Below are 10,000 nucleotides of genomic sequence, written 5' to 3' on the forward strand. Positions count from 1 at the left end.
AAAGGGAACTGAAAATATATTTCAGTTCTTATCCAAAAGGCTCATTTGAAAGCTTGGCGATGCATTTAAACAATAAACATGAGTCCAGTTGCCTTTATTGAAGCTCGTCTGACTGGACGACTGAGAATCCAGACCAAGACTCACCCTAAGTCAAAGGGTGACTCGAGGAAAAATGCAGATTTGGGCCACATTTGGATCACACATTTGATATTATGGGGTTAAGTTGCTTTGTTTGTTTGTCTAAACATCACACAAACAACTTGTGACTGTTAGTGCAGCTGCTTCTATGTCTGTCATATCACATGTAGCTTAACCAGCTGTGTGCCCACACATACCGGTCACAGTGGCTTGATCTTTGTCCAAACTGCAGTTAACGAGGGGAGGGTGACACGCTGGGGGAGTTTCAGGCATTGGGTAACCATGGGAACCACAGTATGAATTGTGGCAGTGACTCAGACACACTATTTCCTCCCCAAAATTTCTATCAAATGTGTAAGGTAAGTTGAGAAAATGATGACAAAATACACAACTGACCACACGTTGCTTTAGTGGTTGTGCTATAGTGAAAGGGAATACTGAGAGGGAAAACCACAGGAAAAGAGGAAGTCTTCCACAAGACGCGCGTATTCAACAGACAAAGGAGAATACTGTGGGACAAGTTTCCTCGCCGCTCAGATGGGGAGGATATGATTCTGGCTTGAGATAACTACAGGGATTAGTCACAGACGTGACAGCAATGCTGCACAGAGACTATTTTGCATTTGTTGTGTTTGTCGATGATGTCTTTGGGGAAGCTGCAGTCTGTGAGTGGAAATGGGGGGTTCTTCAGTAAAGAGAAGTAGGCTTGATGAATCGCTAGCTTGTGGCAGTTATCGTGCAAAGCATATTACGATGCATTTGACTGGCAGGATAGAACAGCACACTGCAGTCCACACACCCACCAGCCGCGTCTGCCAGCAGCACGGGCACCAGAGGAGGACGACAGCTTGTGGTTTTGCTCATCACCAAGTGTTAAGGATGGTGAAAGTTACTGTAAAAATGACACATTGTTCATGCCAAAGGAGCTCCTTCCTATGTGAAGTCACTGGTTATTAGATCACAATACAAACAGACTTGATTCACTGTGTGTGAGCTACAACACTGGCTGATGGTGTCAGAGGTGGAATACACTTTCTTTAAGGACCGCATTTGAGTATAATTCAAGGTACTTGTGCAATATTTAACTAAACTATGTCAATCTGTGCACTTCATGATAACATCCCAGTATACTTGTGCAAATGTGTTGAGTTATTTGGGTGCATTTATCGCAAATTGTAGCAGTAAAACGATCAAATCAGCTACAGAAATGCTTTTGAAAAGGTTTTCATTCCAATACTGTCACACAAAATAACATCTGCATGCATACGCGTAGCTTGCCTTTGTGAGAAGACTGGAAAATTAACTTTTGCGACCTCTACATGAATTAATGATGTGTAATGAGTCATTTTACAGAATGTGTGCTTTTAATAATATAAGGAATTTCATAATAAGAATTCTGAATGCACTGCTTGTAAAAAGTTAAATGTATGCTTGATCCAAGAAGTTTTTATGTAATTAGGCAAAAAAATACACATATACCAGGAGCATATACTGAATAAAACGATGAAATTTTTTAGCATAAATGAGGATACATCAGGTAGAAACTAAAAGTTTCATACTATATTGTAAGTACTTATACTTATGGGTTTAATTATGAATCTGATTCTTTTCTAATATTCGTTCCTATTAACAAATCCCATCAAAGCACCAGAATTAGCCTCATGTGAGTTCAGACTTAGCTTTTGATTCATGAATGGCTTTGTTCCAAAAGCATATCGGTTCATTTCCCCAACCAGCAGGGAAAAACTGTGGACTGCAGGTGCCCTAAAGTGAGACGCATCCATCTGCTGAGAGTTTCTCCTCATGACTTTGACAGCTTAAATCCTGTGTGACATGGAAGGTTCCAGGCAGATATAAATTTTCTTATTGTTTAGTTAAGGCCTGATTTATTTCAGTGTATTTGCTGTTATCACTACCTATACTGTCTACAGATGACGGGAAAAAACCTGAGCAACATCGGATGATGTTCCGTCACACTCCCAGTCTCATGTGACCTGCTGCTGTAAATACATGAGCATTAAATCTGTAGCAGATAACACTCCCCTACAAATCCATCATCTTGTCACATATTTAATCACCAGACGGCAGGATTGAGATGACACTGCTAGAATTAGCTTGTACAGATGACATTTTTAGATAAAGACTGCATAATACCACACAAACAGGTTCCACTTGACTCCAGCTCTTAAGGTTTATAGCTTTTCAGCTCATGGTTCAATAGTAGCATTAAATGTACAATAAAGCTATTAGTGCATCAAAAAGCAATATAGTTAGCATTAGCTTGAAAATGAAGCGTTTTAAAATAAAACTACATTTTTCACAGTAATGATTTGTTTGTTGGAACAACCACAGATTAGTAATCCTGTGATATTGAAAGGCATTACTTTTAAATTATTGGATGCTAAATAGTGCTAGCTAAAAACAACAGGCTATAAAGCGCTGAGTTCAGAAAACATGCAACCATGTTTATTAGCTGAATATACAATGTCCGCCATTCTGTATGATAGTTAGTAACGGATTGACCCTCCACCCTCCCCCCTTCTAATGTTTATAAAAACACAAACTAGAGGTTTAAGTTTTGTTTTTTATTTTATTTCTTTACTTTTTGTGCTACAGTTAGCAAACAGTCTGAAAAGACTCTTTGCAGGTTCTAATAGAGCTTTTAAGAATCCGGTTACTTTGTAATATTAACGTCTTTTCTAATATTTATTAATGCATTTCTATTGTACTGTTTGGGTTGTTTTGTTATTTTTGTGGTGTTCTGACTGATTACAGAAATAAAAATTTGTAGCTGCGTAGCCAAACAGAGCACTACCGGATATTGTGCGGGCAGCCTTGCGCGGTATCGCTCATGTGCTCATTTATAGGGGAGTGTTATCTTTGAATTTCCCCTCGGGGATGAATAAAGTATCTTTGATTTGATTGATTTGATTTGATTTATCCATATAGATACAGCCTTTCCTCTTCCCTTGGTGCTGCTTCTTTTATGTTTCTTTATGGGAGTGTGTGTTTTCATTATGTCCTCCACCGTCACTTTATTTGCTATGAAACTGACATGAGAACTTAGAAGTGAACTCTGAACTTTGTACTTCCCTCTCATGGATGAACTGTCTCACAACCATGCCAACGTAAGGCCCACATTGGGACTACGTGGCCAGTAATGTCTGAAATAAACACACTTATTACAATCTAACATTAACAACTAGTTTTCGACAAATTTAATAACCTTACATCAAGAATAATCATTTTAAAAAGAGTATACGACATGATACTGTACTAACGAGCTATTTTAATCTTCACTGGTCACAGAGACAAAGGTACTCACACTACAAGTTTTCACTCACATCAGGACAGTCCGCTAGACTCGGTCCAATTGGGGACTTGGCTCAGTTGTAAGGGGGTGTATGCATGTGGACTGAGATCGCGTTCACGTTGCACTTTGGTCAAACGGGCCAAACCTTTAGAATAATATATCCCCATTCCCACCAAAGGTGGCGCTGCACTTATATTTAGCAAAATAGAGGATAAGACCCAAGTGAAGAAGAAAAATGTTTCCTCCACTTGCGAGCTAAACATGGAGATAAAACTTTCTATGTTTTGGGTTTTAGTTATATCAAATGCAAGTATACTGCAGAAATAAAAGTCAGTTTTAGCCCGCTTGCTGTATTTGGTTGGCTTAAAGCAGACCGAGACCTACGTTTGCAGGTGGACCAATTCTGCTTCTTTGATCCGAATCAGAATTTAAAGTTCTCCAAATGAAGCGGACTTTCCGAGCAATCGAACTAGGATTCAAATCGAAAAGGCTTGTTGTGTATGTGCCCAGAGCAAACACAAACTAGGCTTTACATTTGTCAAATATTTACCAATAAAATAGCTTCCAACTCCTTGGAGAGATTCAGAATGTGATGTTTAGCTGCAATTTTAAGACAAAAACAAACTTTTTTTGGCATCTTAAAACAACCAGCATGGCTTTGCAACTTTCTAGGTTTCAAATATGATTCCTTTACATGAGACCACCATTGACCTAATTACTAATTATAAACTTACAGAAGAGACCATTTGCAACAGCCTTGAAACACATAAAGCTGCACAGATCAACTAGTTCATTGATTAGTAGACCGAAACTGAAGGAGAAATCTCAGGAATTTCCTGCTTTCCAGCTTCTGAACTATGAGGATTTGTGGTTTATCTGCAACACAGTTTAAAGTAAATGAAACAATGTTTTTTACTTTGGGCTTTCAGCTGTTGTCAAAGGCATTAAATGGATAAATGGAGCCTTTCTCCTTCAACTTATGTAGGAGGTAAAACGCTTCATTGCTTGCGGGGCAGAAAAAGTCAGACAAGAGACCTTGGGTAGACAAGAGAGAGAATATTTGAAAAGCTGACAGACAAAACAAAACTCCTACTCAAGTGGTCAAAAAGCAGACTTTGAGAGGAACCGAGATGAGCCCATAGCGTCCTCTGAACAGCTGCAGCTAGTTTAGATAAGGAAAAGCTGCAGACAGGCTGAACTCTGCAGAGCTCTGCTGACATTTCGGCGGTTTACAGCAGACCTGTGTTTACTTGTGACTGAATTTGGGTGCTGCTGATGATGTCAAGAGCAGCTGTGAGTTTCTGTCGGTAAAACATTCCCCGTTGGATTGCTAGGAATCAAAGCCACCCACTCCAACTGTGGATGGGATCACAAGCTTCAGCAAATTCTCCCCCATTAAAGGAAAATTCCAACCATTGTCTGCTCATCGTTCTGTGAATCTTGTGACAAAGTCCACTCAGTTCTCCCAGCTTACACTGTTTGTTTCTAATTCTGAACGCCGTTTTACAGAAATCTAGGTGAGAAATCCACCCAGAGAAACAGAACATTGCAGTGTAGGCTACATTAGGAGTTGAATACAACACTGGCAGTAAAAGCAGGAAGAGAGAAAGTTTTTGTTTCACAAAAAAAAAAGTGAAACCGAACTAAATAATAGTTAGGAGACTGAAACCCAATGTAAAGTGTTTGTATGTGTGTGTGTGAGTGTGTTGTTTGCTTTAATTAACTATTTCTGACTGAACAGACTGAAAGTCACAGCTAAAATGTCTGACACAACAGAAGGCAACCCACTCGGTGTGGGACTCTGTGTCTTTATTTTGTTCTGCATTATCTTTGTGAACAAGGTAAGAAATAACCAAACCAACATAATGGCTCCATTGAGGCAATCTGTGCAGAGGCTGAGTCTTTTCAGCATAATTTAATATAAAAAACAGGTTATTTTTGATTTAAGCTTTCTCTTCTTGACGTCTTTAAATACACTCTATGACGATCCGCACCATTTCATTCAATGGATACAACCATCCTGCATTAAAGTCTTGTTTAATTTACTTTCAAATGTTTTCTCTGGTTTTTAAACCAGTCCTTCAGTGGATTTGTTTAGTTTTAGTTTTGTTTGTTGAGACAGACTTAATCATATTCAAATTGTTTTATATTCCTTTGTCTTCCTCATCTTCGTCTAGTTCATGGCCGAGTTGAAGTCACTTCTTATATTACTGCTGGCTATGACGGCCCATTTCTGCCACTGTGACGACGTAAACATTAAAAGTCAGATATTTATAAACTCATGTCAGAATCTTTAAAAAGAATTTCAGTGCTGACTAATAATCTCTCAGGATCTTAAAATTGGCATGGCTGTGCATATCTGCTAGCGGGCAGGGCAGAGTTGAGAGTTTATTTATGAGTGCTGTCGTCAGTTTTAGTAAGAACAGAGTAAACATGATGAACGTATAGCTCATGATAGTGCACATTCTCAGAAAGAGACATAAAAAGAGCCATCGCAATAGGTGGAAGTATTCAGCTTGGCCATTAAAGACGCACTCCAGAACTGTCACCAGTTTTTCCAGTTTATCTACAACTACTTCAGCATCCATCTCGCATCAAACCCGTACTGTGAGTTCATTGTTGGCCCGTTGTCTTAACTCTTGCTCTGTCCATTTCTGTCTTTCTTTTCATCTTTTCCTCAGATAATGTCCTATTGATGAGTCTTTGCTGAATCAGTCTACGTGCATTTTCAACATGGGTGTGTTGATATCCATTTGCTAGCTTGTGATTCATTGCAAAAAGCTAAACTCAGCAGCAACCTCCCAGATGAAACGGGGCCCCATAAGGCAGTTTGTGAAGAGCGGTTTTTCAGCCACGAGATGCTGCTGGGCAGCGACAGCTCCAGAAATGTACATTAGAGGTGTTACTGTGCTATCAAACGATTCAGGAACGTAAAGTTTTAAGGCTGAAAGTTACATTGTGTCTTAAAATACATTGTGGCTTTCAGTTCTTCTGTACTTCCTGTTACTGGTTGGATGTGGGCAACACTTCCACTATGGTCCTGCTCCGTTGGCTACGTCTAACTGCAGATCACCAAGCTCTCTGAGAACAGACTAAAATAAAACTTGTAAAGGACACAGAAGATTGACATAAGTATTTTAAAATCTTGAAATAATCAAAAACTGTGATTAGGTATCATGTAATTTTCAGATATTGTATTGGTAAGTCAAAATTACCTTGCTGCTTTGGGATATAAAGGAAAACTTTCCAAATACTAAGTAAGAATTCTAAATATTAAGATTTCCACTTCAGCTTGTTACATACTTCACGAGAAGCGAGAACTTTTTTCTTGTTCTCGAGGCTCCGAGAAGAAAATGACGTCATTTTGTTCTCACGGACGCGTTTGAAGACAGTTCTCGACACATTGGGCTGGCAGAACTTTTTTCGTGCGGGGCTCCGAGAAGTTTCGTGTGATTGGTCGGACATTTGAGGTGGGCGTGGTTAACACAGAAAAGCATGAAGCGAAGTTGCTGCTTCCGCGTTTTTGCTGTTGCAGGTAAAACGGATTGTTTTAATAAAAAACTGATCAAGGTGGTGAGAAAGTAAGAGCATTTTTACATGTGGCATTAAAACATGGACCAACCTGCGTGCACAACCCGCTCTGCCGCGAACAAAGCTTCTTGTTAAATATGAAACTAGAAAAGCACTTGGAGAGCGGAAACCTCCGCCAAGCACAATGTTAAAGAATCTTTTGAAACAATTCCTGGATCCAAACGGTGATCCAGATCACCACCAAAATTTAATCAGTTCTTCATTTTTAAATTTCCAACAATTCTTGAAATGTTTATAAAAAGCTGTCCGTAACTTTTTGAGTTATCTTGAACACAAAGACGCCTGGAAAACCATTACCTCCTTGGCGGAGGTAACAACCGGGTTCATTGCACATAAAAGCAGGCATCGCCCCCCGCAGTGACCTGCAGATGTGCTTCTCGTGGAGGATGTATGGACCTGACGAGAAAAGAAGTATTTTCTTGCTCTTGCAGCCACGAGAGCAAGAACTCAGTTCTTGCTTCTCGTGAAGTATGGAACAAGCTTTAGGTTGAAATGCACTTGCTTTTAATTCCACACATACGTGGTTATCATGGCTGCTTTGCACGTTCACAAGCTGCAAGTGGATTTTGTGAGACCATGATGACCAGATGTAAGATCTGAGCCTCAATAGCGGCAACAATACAACAACAATAGCAAAAAACTTTTATATGCCGTGCTTGTTTTAGCAACCTTAAAAACCATCTTACACACACACAAAACTTTTCTGGACAATGTAATCGCTGTAGCACCTCTAACTAAATATATTTAAGTAACAGGCTCCATGTTTGTGGTAAATAACCTGTTTTAGACACAGACATCATGCTTTTCAGTTTCCATTTCAGCTGATTTTCTACTTTAAAGGGCCATTTTTACAAACATCTTTACATTTGATTGCATTAAGAAAACCAACCCATGCCATGTGGGGCCTCTGATTGTCTGAGATGTTTGCCTGTTTTCCCCAAAAGCTATTCAACACTGACATTGTATACAGTACTTGTATGTGTGTGTGTGTGTGAGAGAGAGAGATGGCGTGTATGCGTGGTGTGTAAGGGGGTGGGGGTGTTGGAAGAAGTTTCCCCTGAGGTTAACTGAGCATTATTTGTTTACTGCAAGCATGCAGAAACACTGAGGTCCAATTAAATGTATACAGACAAAATACTCTAAATGGGCCGTAATAGAAAAGCAGCTGAAACGAAGATTATAGATTCTCGAATTGATTAATCGATTAATCATTCGTTGCAAGTCGCATGATTATTTATATGAGGCATTTTAAATGTAGCTACAGATGAAAAGTTCCCAAAAACAAGAAAGAAAGTCAAGCATCCAGCTCTCCAGAACATATGCGTGACAATAGCACGCAATTGATTACTCGACCATTAAATCTGCGGTGGTTTCTACTGGTCATGCATTGTTGACTGTGGGGAAATGCTGGCGGTGGGGAGAAACAGACGGGCCTGTTTCATCCACGCAGAGCTGGAGACTCAAAACACTGAGGAACACAATGGGCAGACGGACAGAGTGAATGTAAACGTGTCAACATCTGCAAGTCATCAATATGACCCGCAGCTTTCCTTAAAAAACGCACAGGCACGGCAGCCACGCACACCCACGCACGGCTTTCTAATCATGCAGAAGTGCTGCTTCGGAAATGTAGCAGCAAAACGCCAAGCCCCGTGGTCCCTCTCAAAGAGATCTGCTATGTATGGAGGTGGCATGTACGTCAAGGGGAGGTGGAGGAAGAAAAAGGAGTCTGAGCCCTGCGCGCATCTGGACCGGGCGTTGATTCCTGTCCCATCCAGATGCACAGAGGCGCTGGGGGCTATTTTAGGACTTTCTCCTAATTAGAGGCAGAAAAGGGGGGTTGCATCTCACCCATTTATGTCTCCCGGTGTGCTGGTAGCGCTCCTGCAGGCTGGTTGGTCACGGGAACGGCGGCAGTGTCAGGTACAGAGGCGGTTTGTGCCGGACCGAGCTCCAGCCTCCAGCTCATGCAAGAGATCCGCTGTAACAGCGCTGAAACGGGAGGAGCGAAACCATATTCCTTCCTCTTTATTCTGACCAGTGACACGACAGAGGAGGAGGCACAGCGAACGGACAGAAAAACGGAAAAAGCGCTGATGAGCAAATCTCTCTCTCTCTCTCTCTCTCTCTCTCTCTCTCTCTCTCCCTCTCGCTCCAGTTGCCTTCACGTGTTATCAGTAAATTCTGGCTTCCCTTTTCGCATGTTCAGTTTCGCATGAGGCACATGGACCGTGAGTGAGGCGTGACGCAGCGTGTTGCACTGTGCGTCATAGACGTACAGGACAGATGGTGGTGGCACAAATACTGTCCCACTGGGATACAGGAATCCCATTGCTCTTAATGAGCTGCACTGTCCTCTGAATATCACATTTTTATAAAGTTGTTTGAGACGTTTAATAAAAAATAAATATGGGCTGTCCTTTTAAAAGAGCTTTAATCTATATATGACGCACAAGGAAGAGTCCTACAAATAAAAGCTAGACAACATGATAATATTAATGTGATTTTCTTTATCAGATTCTATTTTGTTCCTTGTTGTCAAATTTCACTCAGTTGTGTCAAAATATTTAAATGATCCAAATAAGATTTGACTGTCAAGTAACACAAAAAAGACATTTACTTCAAGGTTTTATTCTAATTGTCAAAGGTCCATATGTAAAGTATTTTAATGTGTCCATTGTTGGTCTATTCTTCGTGTTTACGTTTATTTCATGTACGGGCAGAGTACTGTGCAGCTGTGTGAAACCACCACTTTATATTTTTCTCCCATTGAGCAAGACCTTTTGCTTTTTTTATTTCTCTTGAAGCAATGTGGGATTATCGTTCGAAAGAGAATAGGAGAATGAGAAAGTGTCTTTCCTTGTAAAGCCTTGTGTACTGTATTCTCTTGCATACATATATATATATATATATATATATATATATATATATATATATATATATATATATATATATATA

The 10,000-nt window shown here is 40.1% G+C and overlaps 1 protein-coding gene across 2 annotated transcripts in view; it reads right to left on the reverse strand.

The window, feature by feature from the left end:
* The window catches only part of sh3kbp1 (SH3-domain kinase binding protein 1), a 48,964-nt gene extending 39,975 nt beyond the window's left edge, over positions 1–8,989 (reverse strand). For both annotated transcript variants that reach the window (XM_079259726.1, XM_079259725.1), the window contains exon 1: positions 8,894–8,989. In XM_079259726.1, the coding sequence (XP_079115852.1) occupies positions 8,894–8,897 (4 nt within the window). In that variant the 5' untranslated portion in view covers positions 8,898–8,989. The remainder of the gene's footprint in view (positions 1–8,893) is intronic.
* Between the last annotated feature and the right edge of the window lie 1,011 nt (positions 8,990–10,000).

The sequence above is a fragment of the Telmatherina bonti genome (assembly GCF_933228915.1).
Source record: "Telmatherina bonti genome assembly, chromosome: 20".
NCBI classification, from domain to species: domain Eukaryota; kingdom Metazoa; phylum Chordata; class Actinopteri; order Atheriniformes; family Telmatherinidae; genus Telmatherina; species Telmatherina bonti.